The following is a 25,130-nucleotide window of genomic DNA, read 5'->3' as shown; positions in this document are numbered from 1 at the left end:
AATGAACATTATACTGAGACAGTTTAGTCTATTAAACTATTATGCACTTCCATGCTATAACAGTTATATTAACAACTTATTGACAGTTTCATTCCATTCTTAGGAATATGAATTTATTTGAATGAGAGGCTTTGTGTGGTAAATACATCAAACAAATCAAACTGAACGTAGAAAGTAAACTGTTGATCTTACAGTAACAAAAACTAACAGTACAAGTACTAATTTACCACAAAACTTAGCAACCAATGCCTGTTCAGGCAGAGTTAATGTGCAAGTTGGTTTAACCCTAGAAACTGTTGAGCTGTTATTCAACCTATACATTATTGTAATTGGGAAACTTGCCAAGCAGAATTGATCACGATTATCAATGGCTTTTGTCATGTTGTGAACTTCCTGCAAATTACAAAGTTCACCTCCTGAACACATCACAATAGATGTTTACGGTTATTAGACAGGAATAGTTAAAATGGCCATTTATGAGTAATAAAATGCTTTTATTTACAGATTAAAAATACATTCATTACCTCTCAACAGTGGTATGTTTAGTCGGTGGTCCATTGGTTTTCTTTGATTTCTTTTTCTTGGTGCTTTCGATTTTACTCCTAGAACAAGGAAAATGTACACATTATTAACAGTAGGTAGTGAAAATTACAAGTCAACAAATACTTGAATAATGATAGATTTATGAAAACAAATAATCTATACACTTGAAAATTTGCTGTGCGCTTGGAAAAACCTTGTACTATGCCTACTCTTGAATATTTTAGGATACTAACGGGTAATATTTTGTGAAACTCTGTATTGGCATCAGCATTATTAAAGATTCATGTAAAGATTTGTAGAGGATGTAATTGTATTTGTCCATTTTTACTATTTGTTTAGTTTATAGAAATTTGGTATCATTGCTTATTGGCCAGTTTCTCAACCCCCCCCCCCACCCACTAAAACACTAGGCACAAGCCTAGGATTGTTTTTCACATTACTTCAGGCTAGACTAGGGGTTGCGGTATTATCACTTAGATAAAATCCATTGGTGATTTGGCGGGATTTGAACCCGGGACCTCGGGCACCGAAGTCCCGCGCTCTATCCACTAGATCAGCTCGCTCCGCTTATTGGCCAGTAGTAGGCTATGTAGATAAACCAAAGTCTCCCAATCCCTTATAAAATCAGACAAAATGTTATTTTCTAGTAGTGTGTATTTATCACACAGTGTCTGACAAATACACATTTAATGTTCGATTTCTTACACCTTAATATTTTTTTAGCAAAATTGAAAGCTAAATACTTATTGTTTGAAGGCAAGTTGATTGATTGGTAATAAAAAGAAAATCACAGGGTTAAAATTTGAACATTCTTCTTACTTTAGTTACGTTTCAATAAAGTTACCAATTTCACTTTACCACACAGCTGATTCAATTCAACCAAAGAAAATTTTGTACGAATAAGTAGTACAGTTGGGTTTTGTTTCTTTCCAATAAATTTTGTAAATGTGTATCTGTTCCAAAGAGAATCAGAGGACAGGACACTATTATTCCTTCTTTGTCTTAACCCTGTTGTGAAGCAAAACAACTATGATTGTGATATCTGTATGAAACCTACTTGAGTCTGTTGGCTCTGTACTTGACGTAGGAGGGCATCGTACTGATTGGTTTTCTCTCAGGAGCTCTCTGCTCTAGCTTCCGTTTCGCTCTCTTGCTGACCTTCTTCAAGGCCAACATGTACTCCGGTACCTCACAACCCGAGTCCTTCATCACTGTGGCAATGCTGTTGGACAGAGAAAAAACTGAGTAAAACGTAATAAGAAATCATCTGTAGTAGAACCTTGATAACTTAAGTCTTTTATGGGGATTATCAAATGAGGTTTGTTATCAAGGCAAACTTCTCATCGATGTTTAAATAATATGCCATTAGACCTAGTATATAATTATAATGGCTGGGTAACTGAGTGGTTATAGTGCTCACCTTATAATAAAAAGGTTATTGGATCGATCTTGAAAAAAATTCGTAGCTTTTTGATGGTTTGAAACTAGACCCAACGATCCCTGATCATTGACCTTTAAATAAATGATCCTTGCTAATGAAACAGCTAATCTTAGTCAGTAACAAAACACACATAATCTCTATCCATTCTACACTCATAATTTAGGTCTACTCGTATTTGGATTAAAATATACACCTAGGTAGTGTCCCAGTCTCAATTAATATTGATAATTGATAATAAAAAAAGATATTTGAAAATTGAATACGGTATTGAAAAGGACACTTTTTACCAAGTGTGACTTGTGATCGAGGGGCTTTAATTGTTAACAAGGATCCACTATACTACGTAGAATACAAGGCATTATTTTTCGCAAAAACATATGTGACAATGTGAATAGATATTGAGTGTTGAACGTGATAGAAGACTTAAGGACTTCATACTGATGCAGGTATTGTGAGCAAAGCATTAAGCAGAAGTTCAGATACATCCTCTAGAAAAGAAAAAGAGGTATGACTAAGCTTAAAATCAAAGACCATTTTACGTAACAGCATAGAAAACTATCTTGGTTGGCTGTGACAAGAAGCTTGTTTCAGGCCTTAATTACAAGTACAACCCCCGTATAACCAGCGTATGTTAACTAGTTATCATTCAATTTTTGTGTGTCAGAAATCCAAACCCACTCTGAACCTAGTGCTGACCAGATCAAGTATGATATTAAATAGTTAGTTCTGTAAACTGTTCAATCAACATACCTCCTCAATATGGGACGATCTGCTTCAGTGAAGAATGTAACAGCTCTGCCCGGCCTGCCTGCTCGTCCCGTTCTACCTGCATAAATTAGAATTGTTAGTCTCCTTAGGTTATTATGTTAAAAATATCGTAGACATTGATGAAGGAGGAGAATAGTTTTAGTAAAAAAAAAAAACAAAGTTTGGTTACAAATGTATGAAGATGAAGTGGAAAGATTAACAGATTAGTTAATTTAGTTCACTAAACTTGAAGGAATGATCCACATAAATTTTGCATGGCTTTAACCTTAACATGTTAAACCTTAAAAATGAATAGGAAATCAATTGGGTCAAGCTAAACAGACCTAACCCAATTCCAATTTTTAAGTATTAAGACAAAGGTATCCCTAGAAATAATGCAACATACATTCTTTGTGATTTTTTGAATAAATAGTGCTTTGTATCACCATTCATGAAAGATAGGTGATTCAGGATGGTTCTACAGTTGTTATGGCTGTTCTTATGAAATATGCTTTGCCATTGATAGAACCTAGTAATTTCTCAAGGATAGCGTAATAGCTCCTGCAATTCAGCTGCACCCCAGCAGTAACTAGTAGGGTTTGCAAAGCAGCAAACAATTTTAGATTTGAAGCAATGATTTGATTCTAGATTTTCCATTCGAATCGATGCAACTAGTTTCGAAGCAATACGAAATTTTTTTATTCATACATGTCAATGGAGTGAAGCAACAATAGGCTAATTCAAATTTACCACATTTGTGTAATGCAAATTTCTGTTGATGTAGTATTAGGTTTATTCATACATATGACCATAGACAAATATAATGTGCTGCGTTAGCATTTTAAGTTCTGGCGTCCATCTCTAGGTTTTCCATGTAGTTACGACGCACAACGCTGCATTTATATGCTGGTTACATACGGCTCCTGCACTCTTCGCCTGCAGCAGTGTGCGCCGCAACTACACGGCACATCCTAGTGGTGGGCGCTGGAACCTTCCTTTGACAGTCTATATTTATGTCTATTTGTCTATGATATGAAATATATGAATTTTAGGTGAAAAAATATTTATTTTCAATCATGAAGAACCTGTATCGCTGGAGGAAATGTCAGTGAGCTGCTTTACTTGCCTATTTCATAATTTTTACATGCAGAATCATATTGTTAAGCATGTTACCTATTTTATAATATTGATTTTAAAATAAAGATATGTTTTGGTTTAAACAAATAAAAACATTTTTAAGATTAAGATTTATAATGAAACTTTCAATTGGTTCACACTGATAAAATGAAACGATAGAATCAGACCTACAAACTACAAGGAATACATAGCAGACCTACAAAAATACCAAATTTATCAGTCTTAACCATCAATTTTATTTATTATTAGTTAAATATCAAGTAACATTTTTTCAGACCTGTGTTATTTTTAGAATGATTTTGGAGTGACTTATTTTGACTATTACAGTGGTAAAACATGTCTCACACTGCTTACACTTAACAAAACTTCTCATCATTTGCATTGTTAAAACAAAAAATTATAAAAAAATTAAAGCAATATTTACAAGCAAAGAGTTAATTAAATAAGAACGCCTTCGCAAAGGAAACACAACAACAACACATTCCTGTATTGCGGGTATTGCGTTGACTTTCAGCAGGCGTTTTTTGTATATGGATACTGACTTCCTCATGAATCGAATTGTTTTTTGACCCACTGAATCAAATCGAAATTTTGATGCATGGCACACCCTCATTAATTACAGATATCAAACATTTCCATTTTCCTTAAAATATTCCACAAACCAACAGTTTTAAATAGGAAGCTTGAATTTGGAAGGCATTAATGTGATAGCTAAAACTGTAAACAATTCATTTTGTTTTGTTTGTTTTTTTGTCTGTTTGTTTTTTTTCTTTCAACGCCAGTGGCATTTCACGTGAGAGTTACTATGGATAAATTTTTAGTGGATGTGCCGGGGATTGAACCTGTCCCTCTCGCACCGAAGTCCGAGACGCTAACCACTAGGCTAGCAACACAACCAATAAATTGAATTTTATTGTTTTGTTTTGAAAGAGATTTTCAAGTAAGCATTTTAAAAAGAGTTCTAGAACCACACTTCTCAGAAAAAAACCAAAACACTGAAAGTAAACAGTCAGGTCTACTAAGTTGTATCCCTCAAGCCATAACTGATGTCAATGTGAATGGAGTGAATAGCAAATGTGTGATGTAGTAAAGTCTCACTTATCCTATGAATGTAGGCAATAGCAGACAAAGGAGGTAGTACAATCTTACCGATCCTGTGAATGTAGGAGATGGCAGATGTAGGAAAGTCATAGTTGATGACCAAGTTGACCCCTTTGAAGTCAATACCTCGTCCCATTAGCTCCGTACAAATTAACACCCAGACTTTACCCTCCCTGAATGCGCGGACAGTGTTGTCTCTCTGTAATCATACATTTTGTTACATGTAATCTGAACGAGAATCACAAATTATGATCTCACCATCATTTGGGTTTGGTTAGGTTGTCCCGTTTGTTTTAGCATTGACTATGGTTTTATTAAATTAAAACTACAATAACTAAATATATTTTAGAGATAATTTATTAATAATTGTTCAATTTGTATGTGGGAATTATATTTTTTTACATTATGTAGTGTATTGTCATAGGCTGGTACAGTCGTCGCGGTATATCTTACTTGAGCTGCAACAACGGTTGTAATTTGAGCAGCAGCCACTGACTCGGGGTCGGGAGGTTGTTAGGCGCATGCGCTACCTTGTACTACACAGGCCTGAAAATATCTGCTAGGCGCCAACTCGCTGTCAGCCGCCTGCTGTATGCCTCCTTTGGTTGAACGAATAGTTGCTGTTTTAACATCTATGCTTACCATTCCCTAATCTACCTGCGAACAGTGTGGTAGTTGTTGACAACGCCCCCTACCATAACACTGCTATTGATAGTGAATCTACTAAGCAGGAGATACAAAATTTGCTGGACAAAATATCATCTAAGCATAATCATTTGAGACTACCACCCTACCACCCAGACCTCAACCCGATTGAGAACATTTGGGCAATTGTGAAGGGTTGGGTTGCCAGTCGGAACACAACTTACAAAATCGCCGACGTAAAAAAGCTATGTGAAGAAAAATTTGATTCAATGACAGAAAATGACTGGTTGACACTTTGTTGTCATGTATTGAAAACTGAGGCCGATTACTGGGAATCCGATCACATTATGGATGAACGAATTGACCCAATTATTATTGAATTGGGTGGACCTGATAGTGACCACAACGAGGATGCATCCAACTTTGATAACCCTGACGAACCTAATCCCTCAGGAATCAAAGGCCTGGAATGTGACTGATTGAAGTTGAATGTAAGTTTTTATTTTAAATCTACTTTACTTGTCTTCGCAGTGCTGTGATGCAGACTCCTCCTATTAATGGTGTAGGCCAAAGCTCAAAGATATATCGCGACGACTGTATGTAGCGTTGTCCTTACTTTGAATATTGATTCTTACCTGCTGCTGTGTCCGGTCAGCATGAATCACATCCACATTTATCCCATCATAGATCAGTTCACTGAACAACTCTTGAGCTCGTTCCTTAGACTGAACAAACACCAACACTGGTGGAGGTAGGCCCTGGAATTTGAGACACAATTTTAGTGTGAAGGTGTAGCAAAACCTAGGAACAACTTTCACTCTATGTTATTGTTATTTTAAACTATGTGGTGTTTTCGGAGCTCTCATCTATAATACAAGCTCTGTGCATTAGTTAAGATCTCTTGTCAAGCACAAGCAAGAGAGTTAAAATCTAATACCAATATCATGTTCTTTATTTCATCTACTACTATTCTAGCCAGTCCCCTGTGGTGATATTCCAAGTACTGTATAAAATGTCAGCTGACATTCTTAATGTTTTAGTCAGATTTGTTTATTTATTCTGTTTAATTCTTGTATTCAGTTTTGCTTAATAAAACCTAAGTTTTATTCTCTAAAGGTTTATTACAATTTATTAAGCAAATATTATCATAATTAGTCTGAGAATCAGTATCTATAGGCTTCCTATAAACCATTCTATTCAATCACTTAATACTAGAGAAAGAAATGGATAAACTGTTAAGACCAGAAAGATTTGAATGTCTACCTGATACAACCAAAGCAGCATTTGAATTCAAACATTGGTTGAGGACTTTTGAAAATTTTGTATCCTCTGTTGATAAAGTAAGTGACGAAGAAAAGTTAAAACTACTCATAAATTACATTAGTCACAACGTATATGAATTTATTTCAGAAGCAAAGACCTATGAAGATGCTGTGAAGGTTTTACAGACCCTCTATGTGAAACCTCAAAATGAAGTTTATTCAAGGCATATATTAGCTATTTCCAAGCAACAACCTGGGGAGTCTGTAGATCAATTCTTACAAAAACTGAAACTTTTGAGTAAAGATTGTAATTTTCGTAATGTTAATGCAGAAGAAAGTAAAAACGATTACATTAGAGACTCATTCATCACTGGGCTATTATCTCCTCAAATACGTCAAAGACTACTAGAGAACAATACTCTGAAATTAGAGGATGCCGTTGCTCAAGCAAGAGCTCTAGAATCAGCTCAGAAACACTCAGAAATCTACCAACAAACTCATCAAAATCAATTCTTGAACAGTACTTTAAATCAAGAGATGAACCAAGAAGAATGTTATAAGGAATCATCACTGGCTGCCTCAGGGACAATAAAATGCTTCTTCTGTGGGAAAGCCAAACATCCTCGAAATGTCTGTCCAGCCAGGGATGCTGATTGTCGAAACTGTGGGATAAAAGGTCATTTCTCAATTGTTTGTCGTCGTAAAAAATCAGGTAAATCTTCTAATCTTTCAGCCATGGAGAAAAGTCATGAGTCGGGACTGCTGGCTGCCGCTCCTCGATGTTTATCAAAGTCTGTAGTTACAGTTAAGATTAACAATGTTGTCGCTGATGCTCTAATAGATACTGGTAGCTCTGAAACATTCATAAATAAAACATTCGTTGACAAAACAAAGTTTTTAGTTGTTCCTGGAGGAGGCCAGATTTCTATGGCATCTGTAGACTTACAATCCCGTATCTGTGGGCACTGCTTCGTTGATATTGAGCTTTTAGGGCATCAACATATAAAAACTAAGGTTTCAGTTTTGCCTAATCTCTGTGCAGACATGATAATTGGGCATGATATTCTCTCTAAGTATACAAATCTATGCATATCATTTGGCGGTTCTAAGCCAGCACTAACTTTGGGCCCTTGCAGTTTGCCTACAGCTATTGTTGAACCTCCTGAACTATTTGCTAATCTTTCACCAGATTGTCACCCAATAAAAATAAAATCTCGAAGGTTCTCCCTTGATGAAACAAGATTTATAGAAAATGAAATAGGTAAATTGTTGTCTGAAGGAATAATTGAAGAGAGCAATTCTCCTTGGAGGGCTCAAGTCCTGGTTACCAAAAATGAGAATCACAAAAGACGGTTAGTCATTGATTACTCTCAAACTATTAACCGTTTCACTAACCTTGATGCTTATCCTTTACCAAATATTGAAGATCTTGTTTCAAAAATTTCTAAGTATGAGGTATTTAGTACAGTTGACCTCCGAAGCGCTTACCATCAAATCCCTATTTGTGAAAATGAGAAAAAATACACTGGCTTCGAAGCAGGTGGAAAACTATATCATTTCAACAGAATACCTTTTGGAGTTACCAATGGAGTTGCTTGTTTCCAGCGTGTAATTAATGGTATAATCAGTAAAGAAAAGTTAGAAGGGGTTTTTGCTTATCTAGATGATTTGACGGTTTGTGGTAAAGATCAAGAAGATCATGATAGAAATCTTGCAAATTTCTTGGCAGCAGCCAACAAGTACGGGCTGACTCTGAATCAAGACAAATGTTCATACTCCCAAAGATCAATCAGACTTCTGGGATACCTAATTGAAAATAACACTATTAAACCGGATCCTGAAAGACTTGAACCCCTTCTGAACTTACCTGTTCCTAGTAATTTTGATTTATTAAGGCGTGCAGTTGGAATGCTAGCTCACTATTCAAGATGGATCCCTCAATTTTCTGAAAAAGTACACAGATTAGTTAAATGCAAAACATTCCCAATTCCTCCAGAAGTTGTTTCTGACTATGAAAAACTGAAACAAGAGATAGCTCAGTCTGCTATTAATACTATTGATGAATCTATCCCATTCGTAGTAGAAACTGATGCATCACAGAATGCACTTGCAGCGACTCTTAGTCAAATGGGTCGTCCAGTTGCTTTTTTTTCACGATCGTTATCAGACAGTGAAAAGAGACACTCGATAATAGAAAAGGAAGCAGCAGCTATTGTCGAGGCAGTCAGGAAATGGAGACATTTCTTAGTTGGACGGCATTTCAAGATTGTGACAGATCAAAGGTCGGTGTCATTTATTTTTGATCAAAAACACAGTAGCAAAATAAAGAATGAGAAACTTCAACGATGGAGGCTAGAACTGTCTTGTTTTAGTTTTGACACTGTCTACAGGCCTGGTATTCAAAATACAGTCGCTGATGCCTTCACTCGACTCTGCAGTTCGATGCCAAATCAAAGTTTAATTGACTTACATAAGTCACTATGTCATCCAGGCGTTACTCGAATGGTGCACTGGGTCCGAACCCACAATCTTCCTTACTCAGTCGAAGATGTGCGAAAAATGACTGCAGGCTGTCCACTATGTGCAGAGATCAAACCAAAATTCCTGAAAACTTCTAGTGGACATCTCATCAAAGCTATGGCCCCATTTGAGAGGCTTAATATGGATTTTAAAGGGCCAATCCCTTCAGTAACAAATAACACCTATATTCTAACTATAGTTGACGAATATTCACGTTATCCTTTTGCACTCCCCTGTCCTGATATGAGCTCAAGAACTATTATCAAACAACTTCACAAAGTCTTCAGTATTTTTGGTACACCATCATATATACACACAGACCAGGGTAGCGGTTTTATGTCGGTAGAACTAAAATCATTTTTACATAATTTGGGAATAGCTACAAGTCGTGCAAGTCCATATAACCCACGTGGAAATGGGCAAGTTGAACGATTCAACGGAGTAATATGGAATACTGTTCAGCTAGCATTGAAATCGAGAGGGATGAAAATAACTCAGTGGGAAAGTGTTTTAGATGAAGCCCTTCATTGCATCAGATCCCTCTTATGCACAGCTACGAATTGTACACCGCACGAAAGAATGTTTAAACATCAAAGAAGATCTAGCAATGGAGAAACTATCCCTACTTGGCTGACTATTCCAGGAAAAGTTCTTATGAAGAAGCACATAAGAGGCAGTAAGTTTGACCCACTGGTCGAAGAGGTTGAAGTAATTGAGACAAACCCAAAATATTCTTTAGTCCGCAATAAAGAAGGAAGAGAATCAATTGTGTCCTTAAGATATTTAGCACCAAGAGGAAATGTAATGCAAAATCCAACAAATCTTACTTATGAAAACGAAGACGGTGATGAACAGTTGGAACAGAACACTACCTCGTCAAAATCGCTCCTTCTGGAACAGAACACTACTTCGTCACAACCGATCCTTCAAAACTATACAGATTTATGTTTACCACCAGCAACGTCAGATGGTGTTCCTGAAAATGATGAACATCAAACCAGCAGCGCTCCTTGCAATCAACCTCATCCACCACGTCGGTCAACCAGACCAAAGGTGTTACCTAAGAAATTCGATGTGTATAAAATTTACTAGAGCGGAAGAATGTGGTGATATTCCAAGTACTGTATAAAATGTCAGCTGACATTCTTAATGTTTTAGTCAGATTTGTTTATTTATTCTGTTTAATTCTTGTATTCAGTTTTGCTTAATAAAACCTAAGTTTTATTCTCTAAAGGTTTATTACATCCCCACTGCTGTAGAACGATTAGTTTAGTAAAAAAAATAGTTAGCAAACTAGTGTACTGAGACTAGATTTATATGGTCTTAATTGTCAATTACTATTGAAGTCCATCGTAAGTTATCTGATGTAAATGAAGTAATGTGTTTGGACGTAGGTAATGTTTGCAAGGTGAGGATGGTTTTTGTTTGAAGCAGTAATAAAAGTTAATGGAATTTCACTTGTGGTGTGACTGACCAAGAGAGATTGTTCAAATAATAGGGGACGACTAATACTTAAGGACTGTCGTCAACCCTGGAATTCTGAAACCAGCCGATCAGCAGGTAGAGTTTCCTCAAATTTGATCATTGTATCGATGGTAACTGGTGAACACCCACAGCCTATTTTGTGAAAAACAGTGTGGCTTTCTGTAAGCTTAGTAATGCCACTAACTTGTGCATATTTTCTACATAGAAACACTTTTCTGCATGTCAACTGGGATTGACACCATTCATTCAGAAATCAGAGATGATAGATGACAGAACGTGATTCATACTTAGCAGAAGCGTCGATATTATTTCATTACGTTTTTTAATATAATGACAAAACTATTGTCCCGTAGGAGTGGAAACCAGCTACAATAGTAGGGGATGAAGCAAGGAATAGGATAGTGATCTCAGATTTGAACTTGAATGGCTGCACAGGAGCTAGATGAAGACTGTAATTTACTTAAAATCCTCATGTTTCCAACAGTATAACGTATTTCACAACTTAACCACTCAGAAACAAAGGCATAAACAAGAACATGAAAAAGTTATCCTTTAAGTTTTAGATGCTTTACCCATGTATAGTCTGGTTTACCCGCACATCGCATAAGGGGTTTAAGGAGTTAGTTGGATTAATATCTTACTCTCTTAGGCATACCTGTTGAATAAGATTGCGGAATTCAATAAGCTTTCCGGGCTCGCTGCCAACAAATATCAACTCCTGTTTAACCAGATCAACTGCTGTATTCCTAAAACAATAACCAACATATTAGGATTACATCTTTAATACTATATAAAAATATAAAGATAAGATGAAGTTCCATCTCAAACATGATAGACATAATGCTACAACATATTTCCAAACAGCATTATTGTTATTGAATTGGTATTTACAACTTTACCAAAAAGGCTGAACTTTTGCTTATTAGCAGTGGCGGTTCCAAGGGGGGGGGGGGGCTACAGGGGCTAAAGCCCCCCCTAAAAATAAATTTAAACATACTTTTCGTTCTTAAAACACGCGATGTCACAAAACAGACATCAATGTAGTTTTTATTAAACCTAATAAGCGATGGCAGGAGTAGTATTAAGTTCCACATGGATACAATTTGTGAACAACAGCACAACAAATAAAACAATATTACGCAATGGAAAGTTGTACCTGTTGTACACATCATCCAATTTTTACAGCAGTCAGCTGTTGACATGCTAGGCCAAAGGCGAGCGCCGAGCGCGCGAGCGAGGACGGGGAAACAGCTGATTTTCTGATGTTCCAGTTCCATAGTTAGTTGTTGTCAAATTGTCTGCTAGCATTAACACTACTGTTATATAGTCAATGCTGCTAGCCACTAACTTTACACAGGCATCAATCAGCGGTAGCAACAGTAGCCTATTACAATCGACTATATAAAAACTAGTGTTAAAGTTTATATAGTCAATGCTATTACTGAATTCGATACTATAGATATTGTAAGAGATCTATTAAATGGAGAAAAACGTAAGGTTAAAAAACCGTGTCTTCTTGCTTGCATGACATATAACAGGTAAAATAGAAGGTTTTAGAACAATTGGGGCACAGTTCTACTTCTAGCCGTTAGAAATGGCTTTATAAAGTCAACAAATGGCTTTATAAAGTCAACAAACGGCTTTTAGGAGATATGGCTTCGTAGTCTACAGTAGGCCTATGTTTTGAAATTCACGAATGCAAGTTCGTCATACTGTAGTTTGATTTTTTAAATGTCTACTTGCTCATAACAAACACAAATAACACGTGAAATGGGAGGTTTATGGACAGTTGGACACAGATATAGACAAATTGCTTTAGAAAGTCAGTAAACAGCTTTTAAGATATGACTGTTTTGAGATTTATGAATGCAATCGTCATAGGTAGTTTTAAAAATGTATAAATTCGAATTTATTTTAAAAATTGAAATCTTACTACACATTGTAGTCTGCTGTAGAACAAAGAATAATATTACATTAAATTTTGCAAGTTTGTTTAAACCTAATTATGATAATTGTTATATAGGTGATTTCTTATAATATTAATAGAAAATTTTATGGCTGTTAAAGATATTAAATATAGCACTTGATTTTCCAAATTTAATTTCTTCCAAAATTTCTCAACTTGTAAATTCATGACAAATAAAAGGGTTGACGTTAAAACTGGCTGTAGAAAGTCACCCAACGGCTTTTAGGAGGATATGGCCGTAGTCTACAGTGCGTTTTGAAATTCACGAATGCAATCCTCATAGTTTAATTTTTTTAATGTCTATTTGCTCATGACAAACAACAGGTGAAATGGTTGTTTATGGGCAGTTGGGCACGGTTTTAGGTGTTAAAAATGGCTTTAGAAAGTCACCAGACGGCTTTAAAAATTCAAAATTTTCCAAGATACGTGTGGTAAGAACTGACTAAATTATTCAAATACCTACATCAATAAGGAAGTATCTCTATAACCGTAACGTAACCTCTAAGGAAAAAGTTTCTGTTTTCAAAACACTAACACAATTAATTTAGTAGGTTCTGGGTTCTGTTAATTTTTCTTTGCTTTCATGCAATGGTAATTTTAAAGAAAAATCTGACAATCTCCTTGGAATCACAAAACATGGAACTGAACTATTAAGGAAAATTGAGAAACTTGGGTGGATTCTACCCATGACAGAAATTGTAACTATTGAGGAAATTATAGTGAGACAAGGAGACCTATAAATTATGGCCGAAAAATAATATCCTAGGAAGTGAAAGAGGTTTTGAGATGTCAGATAATTAGTTGTAGATGTTCACCGATTACTAAATATTAAATAATGAAACCACCTTCTCTATCTACAGGCTCACCTGTGTCCGATGGTGATACACAGTAGGTTGTCCAGGTGTTTGCGGCACCACTTGGCCACCTGTACAGTGTGTGTAGCGCTGAACATGGCTCGCCGTACATCCTGAGAGTCACAACCCTTGTACAGCTCTGCCAGCTGGTCTCTGAAGCCCCGCGGCCCTGCCTCAAACAGCTTGTCTGACTCATCCACCACCAACCACTGTACACTGAAACAATTCATCAGATTTTTGTTGGAATTTGTTTACTAAGTTCTATTACAGAGAAGTAAGATACATAGGATACATTCAATGGTACACTAAAGTGGTGTCTAGCACCAGCGCTTGTGTATAGAGCAAATTCTATTCTTCGCACCCTCTTCCACTGCCCATTCCACCCTTGCCATCATGTACTACAGTGCTCATGCAATAGGAAGACCCTGTCCGCTACACAACTGCTGTAAAAAAATTAAAAAATTCTATGTGGCCAAAGCCGTTCGGGCTCTTTTAATGCTAAAAACACACGGTTGTCCTATAAGCTTGTTTCCTCTGTATCTTACTTATCTGTGGTTCCATTAAACAATCCTGGTTGCTAGTGCAGTTGCTTATGGGAGTTAGACCTGGTCTGAAAGTGTGATTACACATCAACTGTTTTTTTTAACGATCAGCTGCGACCTTCATTTCTCCTGGCAGGCCTGCCCATCAAAGACTTTATTGTTTCATTACATCAAGACATGGCTAACAGTAGACCACACAAGTTAGATGTATCAGCTATTAGCATATTTTTTTAACCTTTGAGACTGGAGTTAAAAATGAGGAACTGAACCTAATACATACCACCTCAATTTTACGGATAAGTTAGTAAAGAAATAACTACACATACATAGAACACGAGTCTTAAAATCAAAGGAATATTAATATTACTAGTCATAAATCATGTAGATTCTTATTCGATATTACAATGGTAAATAAGTTGAATAGAACATACCTTTTTAGAGATAACACTGGGGGTTCCTGCCTAAGAAGATAAATGATCCGGTTAGGAGTTGTAATCAGGATATCTAAAACAAAGTTAATTCTGTGAAATTAAAAAAATACAGATTTATTTATAACACATTCTATAAAAATGACATTTCAGATTTTATGAAGGCTAAAACAAAATAACACTTGGTTCATTGAGACATCTTAACCTATTTTGACTTTTTTTCTTTATTTAGAGGAGTTACAGTAGTTTAATATTTTACTTAATTTACATTTTTCACTTTGTTTCATTTTTGCTTTTAATGAAATGATTATTTAATGTATCCCATTCCTGCCCAAACAAAGAAACCTAAACTATTCAGTTTTGATATACGATTAATGATGAGCCATTTAATCCAATTTTGATTTATTACAGTTTATTTAACTATTACCATTAGAATCTGTGAGAAACATCAGTACAGTGGTAAGGAAACTTAAGACAACTATTCTCTCTACTAATAAAGAAAATTGTGTTTCTGTTTTCTGTAAAGAAATTCCAATTCACCTAATCTTTCAAAACCATTACCAATACTTTTACAATGCTATAACACCATTGGAGAAAAATCTGTAACGGAAAAAGAGTGAAATATCTAGCGGAAAAACACTCTTACCAAACTTGTTGCCAAAGTTAGGAGGTATTTTCCCTGGAGCTAATGATGCTTTCTTGATAAGTTGAGCTCTCAAACCAGTCCCTTCACTGAGCCAAGCACACTCCCTATAATACAAACACGAGCTTGAATAATTGAAAAGACAGTTCCTGAAAACCAAACTTTAAGACCCCAATGTGTGAAAATGGCTTTGAGCTGCCATAGAGAAGCAAGATATACAAAGGAAACATGCTTATGGATCAACCGTGCGCTTTTAGCTCGATAATGGTGGGGCAGAAATATACTAGTACCGAGCCAGGAAGAGCCAGACCCAGACCAGCTATTGGTTACAACAGCAGTTGTAGCTCACAGGCTCTTGCTACAGCATGAGCGCTGTAGTATGTGATATGGTGAGTAGGGGGGGGAGAGTGGAAGGGAATGACCAATAGAATTTGATCTAGACACAAGCGATTGGTGCTGGACACAACTTAAGTGTACCATTGAATGTTACCTCTGCATCTTAGTTCTCTGTGAAACTGTCAAAACTTTCTCTTTAGTGAGCCTAACCATTGCAAGTTTAGGCTATCCTTGTAAAATATGTTTGCAATAGCACACAGCTAGATGGTGTTACAAAATTAGACTGATGAAATTTAAATGTTCATCTGACTCAGCACTAGGATGGAGCAGATATTCGCTATTAACACAAAGACAATCTTTAAATAAACGTGAAAAATCTAGAGGATACAATGGACCTTTAAAGCAAAATAATAGTTCATCATTCTTTAAAATTCAAATTTAACCTCTGACTAGAAATTATACTGATAAACTAAACAACTTCAGCCCATTAAAAAATCTACTCCTAATCCAAATTCTTTGTGATTTACAGAATTTAGTGAATCGAACCTGAAAATTTGCCGAGCAAGTTCCCTGGTGGGGCAGACTATCAGAGCTCGGAATCCAGAGTTCTTTGGTGAAGCCAGACTATGAAGCATTGGTACCAAAAATGCAATGGTTTTGCCTGAGCCTGTAGGTGCACAAGCTAGTATTTGACGACCCTGTAAGGAAAAACATTAGATAAAGTATATTTATAAATAAATGTACTTACGAAATACTAACTTAACACACTAACTTATACTAATACTTATAACTTAATACTTATAACTTAGTACTAAGTACAAACTAAAAGTAGTACCATTACACTTTTTACTAAAGTAAAAAGGGGTTTAGGGTTTACTTTAAAGGGGGGTAAAGGGGTGTAGGGGGAATTAGGGTTTTTTTTTACTAAAGTAGTAGTATTAGTAAAAGTAGTACTTTTTACTTATACTTATACTTATAACTTAATTACTAACTTATAGTAACTTGTTAACCAATTATCATGTTACAGGTTAAGTGTAAGAGAGGGCCATGTGGCCCTAACTTTGCCTGACTAAATAAATCATTTTCATTTCATTTTTCATTTCATTTCATTTCATCATGGTTAAATATTTTTTACCTTTCACGGCCACGGCCTTAGCCAGGGACAGGGGCGGCCGTGACTATAGTATTAACGTGTTGCTCTATGAAAAAGGTAAAGAACTTTGAGTAGGCCTACTCTTAAGACCTGAGATCACACTCAGTTAATAATAGAGAGATGCATGCTAGTTCCGACTTAACTATGAGAATGTATTCATCTTACCTAGGTGTTACATTTATTTACCTGAGCCATTGCAGGGATTGCCTGCATCTGTATAGGTGTTGGTAGTTCGTAGCCTGATGACAACAAGTTTTTCACAATTATCTTGCTTACTCTATGCTCAACTTGCAGCTGTTCGAAGCTCTCCACAGGAGGTGGGGGGTTCTCACCTACTACAGTGATCCGGTGAACATTGCGCAGATGGTTTATCTGAGGAGAATTAATAAGCAACAATATTGATTTGTTCTTATAATAGAGAAATAAAATATACCAAAACTCTAATAGATAAGTTGCACATAAAGCAACACACCATTCCCTCCAGAAACCAATAGGTCTTCAATTTATTTAAAACTAAAGGCCTATTATTAAGGAAATGAGTAGGTCTATATTGGGTGGATATTTTCTTATCGATGTTTTTGTTAGCCACCTAAAATTGCTCACGGTTCTTGGAAATAATTCTCTATTGCTATAAAGGATCAATGGTGACAATCACGGTATCGCCACAGAAAACGTACTACTATACCCAGAATGCCAACCGCATGGTAAAAAGCATTAAGTGGTTTGAGAGAGCTTTGCCTGTCAAACCGTAGGCAGCGCCACCAGCGTTGCCATGCAATAGCATAGCAACGCTGGTGGCGCTGCCTACGGATTGACAGGCAAAGCTCTCTCAAACCGCTTAATGCTTTTTACCATGCGGTTGGCATTCTGGGTTATAGTAGTACGTTTTCTGTGGTATCGCCAAGAGTGATTGATATGGTCATGAGTGTCACGGGATCTAATCACGGTAAAACTGAGACTATAATATCCCACATCCGGGCAAATCCAAGATGACCGTTAGCTTCTATGGATTTCATTACAATTCAAAACTACAAACATTTATAATCTCACAGTATACTAGATATTTAAACTATAACTTAATCACTTTGGTGCTACAAAAATATATTTTTGGATGATAAATAACCCTCCAGCAACTGTTTCAGATTGTCCAAGGTGGCCGCTATCCTCCAAGGACACTTAACACAATATTTCAAGGGTTAGAAACATGAGTTTTGAATATAACTTACCCTTTCAGTTTCAAGATCAACTGCTATTTTTTTAGCAGTCTTTTTAGAGTCATCATTGTTCCTCTTCTTTCGTTTTGAAGTGACATTCTTTTTGCTACCACTTTTTATGCTTCCTAGGAGTGTAAGTTCTTCTTCGTCGCTTGTGATTTCTTCTTTTACATCAGTTAGGGAATGGCTTCTTTTGATCTTCTTGACTTCCATTGCAGGTTTGTGGCAAGTTTGAGCAGTGACCTGAAATGAAATAAGATTAGTGCTATCATTGAGGGGGTTTGAAATAAATGTAAAGGAACGATAACATTAAAGAAAATAATTAGGCTACTTAAGGGCTGGTTCTACTTCTTCTCATTTAAGAAGTGCAGTTTAACTTAACTAAGGTAGCATTTTTACTGCCCAGGAAGGCAAAATGTCTAGTATAAAGTAGGCCTGTTGAAATTCCAATAAAAAGGTAGGCTATAAATGCATTAGAAAATCAATAAGTTAGTCACAAAACTAGGTGTATAAATATGAATAGCACAAGACATACTAGTGCTGCTTCTAGGTTTTTTTTATAGCTATGTTTATTTTGTTATAGCTAGGTTTTTATAGCTATGTTTTTTTATAGCATCAAGTCAGCCTAAACAGGAAGAGGCCTGCCTGGACACAGCAGTTAAAAATATAGACACCTGGGACCTGGATGTGTTTTAAGGCCGGCGCTAGTCCATCCCATTTAGCAGGATGCGTTTTTACCGCAATGACATTGACCTGCCAAACTTGTCCTGTTCTACCGCAATAAACAAATGTCGAGTGAAAGCGGTGCGAGCATCACATGCAGTGCACTGATGATAGCGACTTTTGAAAATGACTGTCTCTAGATGATTATTTATATGTTAATTAATTTCATCAGATGTTTTATTTGTTTACATTTTGCAATTATTAGTGTTTTCCTTTTGATTGATTGTTAGAGTTGGTCTTGAATAGTTATGTCTGATTAAAATTGAAGTTCTTTTTGTACTATGTTTTCTTGAGATTATTTAAAAAGTATACCCCTTTTAGAAGAATCAGTATCGCGTTTTAACATTTGGCGACCGTGACAGGACAGTATGATGAGTGAAACTGATGTTAGGGAATTTAATAAGAACAAGAAACATAGAACTGTAGTTAGGGCAAACTTTTCAAGACTAGTGAACCATTTAAAGGATGAACTTACACAGGAAACGGTTCACTTAGATGAATTAAAAGGTAGGCTTCAAACTGTAAGTATGATTTATGAAGAGTTAAAGAATTTAGACACAAAGATATCTGACCATTTATTTCAATTTGAGGAAAGTGAAGCAATTCTTGAAGAAGAAGTGTCTAAAGCTTATAGTTATTTGGAAACCTACAATCAAGTAAATGTTTTGGTACAAAGTAAGTTGAATGATTCTAGAGATTACGATTTGGTCAGTAGTAATTCAGCTAAGAGTGGAAGTTCAAATCTAAAGACTAAGCTTAGACTTCCCAAGATTGAACTAGTACAATTTAGTGGGAATCTTAAAGAATGGCTTCCTTTTTGGGGAATTTTTAAGAGGATAGATGAAGATCCCTCTATTGATGATGTTGATAAGTTCCACTATTTAGTTCAGGCCACTATTCCAAATTCTAAAGCGAGACAAATTGTAGATAGCTATCCTGCTACATCAGAGAATTATAGAGATGCTATTCAGAGTTTAAAAAGTCGTTTTGGAAGGGATGATCTTTTGATAGAAGTCTATGTTCGAGAACTTTTAAAGCTGCTACTCAATAACTTGAGACAAAAGGTAGTGATTTCGACTTTATTTGACAAATTAGAATGTCAAATCAGAGCTCTTGACACATTAGGAGTAACTACTGATAAATGTGCGGCTATTCTTTACCCATTAGTTGAGTCGTGTTTGCCAGAGGATCTTTTAAGGGCGTGGCAACGTCATCCCGACTTTGATCCAGAAGCTGATTTGAAGAATAGACTCGATGCGCTTTTGAAGTTTCTGCGAATTGAAGTGACAAATGAGGAAAGAATTTCACTTGCTACCTCAGGTTTTGGGGACTCGAAGAGACAATTGGGTAAGTCATCCAAACCATTCTTAAGAGACAAAATGGAATCAATACCAATTGCAGCCGGACTTGTCAACCAAAAGGTTGGTAAACCCCCTATGAAATGTATTTTTTGTGGTGAAAAACATTTGACAGAAAATTGTAAGAGTTGTAGTAATCTGACACATTTAGAAACGGTAAACCTATTGTCAAGTAACAGATGTTGTTATCGTTGCACAAAGTATGGCCATGTTAGTAAGAAGTGTCATGTTCGACTAAACTGTTCTCTTTGCAATGGTCGACATGCAACAGTAATGTGTAACAAGTCTCAAGATAAATCTAATGTAAATTATGTTAATGATAACACTTTAGTACGTTGTGAAAGTAATTTAGCTAATAATGCACACTCTGAAGTATTTTTACAAACTGTACGTGTGAATATTAGAGGAAGTAATAAAGAACGAGCAGCACGTGTCATTTTTGACTCTGGTTCTCAAAGGTCCTACATTTTGAAGAAAACTGCAGAAGAAATGGGGTATGTATCATTTGGAAAGGAAACCCTTAATCATGCATTGTTTGGTGGATCAGTAACAAATGCTGTTGAACACAATCGACATAAAGTAAGGTTAAGTGATTTGGGTAACAATTACTATTGCAACTTTGAGGTATTAGATCAAGATGTGATATGTAATAATATTTCAGAAATCAAAGCGGGCCCTTGGATAAACGAATTACAGTCTTTTGGTTTTAATGTTTCTGACACTGTAGAAGGGCCAATTGAAGTTTTGATTGGATCTGATATTGGTGGAAAGTTGTTTACAGGGAAACGTCATGTTTTGACATATGATTTAGTTGCAATGGAAACCTTACTTGGTTGGGTGTTAATGGGGAAAGGAAAAGTAAAAGGAGTGACATGTAGATCAAGTGTAATGACTATAACATCTTTGTTAACACCTATTTCTGACAAGTGTAGTGTAGACATTCCTAATATAGAGGATCCTGTAACTGTCAAGATGGAATCCGAAAATAATAAGATTTGTGAATGTGATGAAGACGCTTTTGGATATGAATTTAAAAAGTCTGTATCATCAAGTATAGCAATTTTGAACTCAGAAAGTTCAAACAAAAAAGAAGTAGAAGAAGTGCAAGATAAAGAAAGTTCAAATGGAAAAGTTGTAAATAAAGTTAAATTTAGAAAACGAGGAAAACAAATTAAGTTACCAAAAAGACTGAACTTTTAATATGATAATATGTGTTTTGAGTCTTTAAATAATGGAAACTTAAGACTCAAAAGGTGGGAGTATTTTGAAAATGACTGTCTCTAGATGATTATTTATATGTTAATTAATTTCATCAGATGTTTTATTTGTTTACATTTTGCAATTATTAGTGTTTTCCTTTTGATTGATTGTTAGAGTTGGTCTTGAATAGTTATGTCTGATTAAAATTGAAGTTCTTTTTGTACTATGTTTTCTTGAGATTATTTAAAAAGTATACCCCTTTTAGAAGAATCAGTATCGCGTTTTAACAGCGACATTACAATATTGACCAAAGTGAAATTGAAGTAAGTCATTTGATACAAAAACCTTTTCGTAGGCGTTATTGGGTAGGCTATACCATTTGCATTGGGAAAATGATAGAGATGAAGAGTTTTTATCAAAATAGCCTATAAGACAATACTTTGCAAGTGCTCCTTGCAAGTAGGCTATTTAAATTATTATAGAATATCCATCACATCTTTTGATATATCCATCTAACCAGTGACTAAACATCGCTTCTCCAACTAAAGACAAACATTTCTCTCAATCATTTCTATCAGAGTATCTACCGTACTCTTAAAGGTGTTTATCCCAATGTGCAGGTTGATTGTGGACACATTCAATAAACTTGTCGGTGTTGAACATAATTAACACGTGGCACAACAGGATAGTGTGACTGCTCTCATTTAACTGCATGTATTTCACTTTTTGTCCCGTCGTCTGGTCGTCCCGCTGCGCCGAAACAGCATGCAGGGAATCCCGTTGATGCATCGCTACCACAAAAAGGTGACTGCTGACAATAAAACCCATGAGTTCGAATTATTCAGCCAAATGGGCCCTTTTTGACCGGACCACAGTTGGTGGGTAACAATGATGGCTCAAGGTCAGAACTGAGCAGGTGAGATCAACACAAAAGGTGAATTAAAACTTATGTAAGTTAGCCTATCAAAAAGAGTTGCTAGGCCTAAAAGAATTGTGGATAAAAAACAGCTTGCCTTTAACTTACTTTGAACTGTTCAACAGAACGTAAATTGGAATTCATTTATCAATTTTACTGTTGTATTAACCCTTAAAGTGCTATGTCAAGATATATCGTTGTGCGTCTTTTTCTGGAAGTTATTTAGTGTCAGACGTCCCATAAGATAACATGGCAGACAGGTGACATCAGCTCATTAATTTGTACTTGATTGATTAAAATTAAAATTTATTAACATAAATTTATTAAAATATTGAAAATAAAACATACAGAATTGAAAACAAAAACAATGAATTGAAAGCGTTATCTGTATACATTTAAAGTGGAATCAACATTTTCATAGTGCAGTAACCAAGCTTTCGTAAATAGGTAAGTTACACAAGTACAAACAGAACTGTAGCTGTTACAACCCTACTTGTGCCACTTCGAAGGCTGCGGCTTAAAGTTAAAGGCCGCCGTGACTCAGCCTAGCTTATAATGCTCAATATCTCACACACACTTAAAAAAGGAAATCATTACCAACTTTTCTTCTTTTCTCTATCCAAAGGTTTTGACAAAGAAGTTAGTCTTACGCCTAAGTTAAGACGTTGACTAACCTAAGTTAAGTGGTTGATAAGGATACGCAAAGGGGAGAGGTAAGTTAACAAGCACGTTTTGTCTCATTTGCATGGACACAGTTTAGAATAGGGTCAAGTAAAATAGGCCTAGCCTAAGCAGAGAATTAATAGGCATGAGTAAAGGCAAAACGGCACACGGGCAGATTTCTCAGGTGCCGTTTGACGTCACTAACTCCTGACGTCACTTTGAGGGACCACCATAACTGCAACGATACGGGTTTGAGCCATCAGCCTCGGTGGTGTAGTGGAATGGATAGCGTGTCGGGCTGATAATCCGAATGACCCACTTGTTCGAATCCCGCTGGTAGCACTAACTTTTTGTCAACAATTTTTTTCATATCAGCAAGTTTGGTTGGTTTGGTTAGGTTATGACAGTTTAATTTTACAATAAAAAAATTATAGGCTAAAATTGAATTTTAGACATTTATAATTTTATTTTATGAACAAAACTATTTTTTAGAATAGTAAACCTTCATTCAATTTTTTCATTATCAGCACGTTTGGTTAGGTTATGACAGTTTAATTTAATAGGCTAATAGAAAAATTATAAAATTGTCTTTTTCTTCAGACGCAGCAGTTGGTGACGTCAAACGGAACCTGAGAAATCTTCCGTGTGCCCTACCGTGAGTAAAGGAGCCCAGTAAACAGGTTAGGCATAGAAGTCCCTAAGTCAAGAATAATTCAACATTTAAAGTTAGGCCTAATCCATGTTGTAATTTTATCCTACCGTAGGCCTACTTATTTACCTATTTATTTATTGCTCTTTACAATTTTTACATTTTAAACAAATAAATCAATACATTTAAGAAATGGAGGAAAACTAAAAAACATTAAGACTTATTAAGATGTAGATTTGTGAAGTAGAAAGAGCAATTAGCAACATTTAGGCTACTTACATTTTTACATAGACTTATAAGAAAATACTATATTTTGTTTAGGCCTACCTGTTGTTTACCATCATTAACTCTAGTTTTTTTCCTAATAATTCCAATGTCTGTGAAACTGCCAATAAACCAACATTAAGCTATGACGTCACGTCAGATCAGTAGATCAAGAAGGCCGTGGCATCAAAACTTCCTAACCTCAAATGCATGTATCAAAACTTTCTAACCTCAAACACATGTGTCACATGTCAAAACTTCCTAACCTCAAATACATTTTATGTTTAAATTACACCTTTTGAGCAGTTATTAAGTGTTTGTTTTACTAGTATACCATTTTTATGTTAATGCGGTGCCGAAATAAAGTGCAATGACCACTAATAACACTTGTTTTTATTCCATTGATATGTAGGCCTACTTCCACTAACCTCAAAGTGCATTTCACACTACAAACATACATCTGACTAGATTTATGTAGATTACTTTTATGGATTATGTTACATTATAAGTCAATACATGTGATAATAAAGTAGCATGCCCATACGATGCTTATGATGGTTTCTATATGTGGTAACAGTTAGACCTGCTCCTTACCCAACTACCGATTTAACAGATTAAAAAAAAACAATTATATTTTAAAATTCGCTCGATAAATTTTCATTATTTTAATGGAGAATGTTATTTACACGTCTACACATGTTATAATAAAATGGCAAGCCCATTCGATGCTTATGATGGTTTCTATAGGTGGTAGAAGATAGGCCTGCTCCTTACTGAGCTACCTATTTTTCAGATAAAAAAAAATATATTTCAAATTTGGCTCGATAAATTTTGATTATTTTTAAGGAGTATGTTATTTACACGTATACACGTGTCATACGTAAATGGCAAGCCCATTCAATGCTTATGATGGTTTCTATATGTGGTAGAAGTTAGGCCTGCACCTTACTGTGCTACCGACTTTTTCAGATAAAAAAAATATATTTAAAATTTGGCTCGATATATTTTGATTATTTTTATGGAGTATGTTATTTACACGTATACACGTGTCATAATTAAATGACAAGCCCATTCAATGCTTATGATGGTTGCTATATGTGGTAGAAGTTAGGCCTGCTGCTTATTGAGCTACCGATTTTTACAGATTCTTAAAAAATTATATTTCAAATTTAGCTCGATAAATTTTGATTATTTTTATGGAGTATGTTATTTAGACGTCTACACATGTTATAATAAAATGGCAAGCCCATTCAATGCTTATGATGGTTGCTATGTGTGGTAGAAGTTAGGCCTGCTCCTTATTGAGCTACAGATTTTTACAGATTCTAAAAAAATTATAT

The 25,130-nt window shown here is 35.6% G+C and overlaps 1 protein-coding gene across 1 annotated transcript; it reads right to left on the bottom strand.

Moving 5' to 3' along the window:
- Positions 1–491: 491 nt before the first annotated feature.
- On the bottom strand, positions 492–23,896 carry LOC128986158 (probable ATP-dependent RNA helicase DDX52). The gene is made up of 13 exons (XM_054406337.1): positions 23,854–23,896; positions 18,030–18,260; positions 16,990–17,175; positions 16,197–16,348; positions 15,318–15,421; positions 14,675–14,747; positions 13,714–13,917; positions 11,537–11,627; positions 6,250–6,372; positions 5,018–5,168; positions 2,735–2,810; positions 1,601–1,765; positions 492–602 (listed from the first exon to the last, which is right to left on the bottom strand). The coding sequence occupies exons 2-13, from the start codon at positions 18,228–18,230 to the stop codon at positions 521–523; spliced, it is 1,608 nt and encodes a 535-aa protein (XP_054262312.1). The 5' UTR covers positions 18,231–18,260; positions 23,854–23,896; the 3' UTR covers positions 492–520.
- Positions 23,897–25,130: the final 1,234 nt, after the last annotated feature.

Source organism: Macrosteles quadrilineatus, unplaced genomic scaffold, assembly GCF_028750875.1.
Source record: "Macrosteles quadrilineatus isolate MER2022 unplaced genomic scaffold, UCM_ALF_1.0 Scaffold_2__2_contigs__length_208266976, whole genome shotgun sequence".
NCBI classification, from domain to species: Eukaryota; Metazoa; Arthropoda; class Insecta; order Hemiptera; family Cicadellidae; genus Macrosteles; species Macrosteles quadrilineatus.
The sequence above is the reverse complement of the archived record's forward strand: the minus strand, read 5'-3'. Positions and strand labels throughout refer to the sequence as shown.

What these genes read in the sequence shown, in the direction of transcription:
- LOC128986158 (XM_054406337.1), bottom strand. Translation starts at nt 18,230, where the DNA reads ATGGAAGTCAAGAAGATCAAAAGAAGCCATTCCCTAACTGATGTAAAA. An exon ending in CTGACCGGACACAGCAGCAG is followed by an intron (nt 5,169 to 6,249) that starts GTAAGAATCAAT and finishes GTATGATTACAG; the next exon opens with AGAGACAACACTGTCCGCGC. An exon ending in CTCCTACATTCACAGGATCG is followed by an intron (nt 2,811 to 5,017) that starts GTAAGATTGTAC and finishes TAATTTATGCAG; the next exon opens with GTAGAACGGGACGAGCAGGC.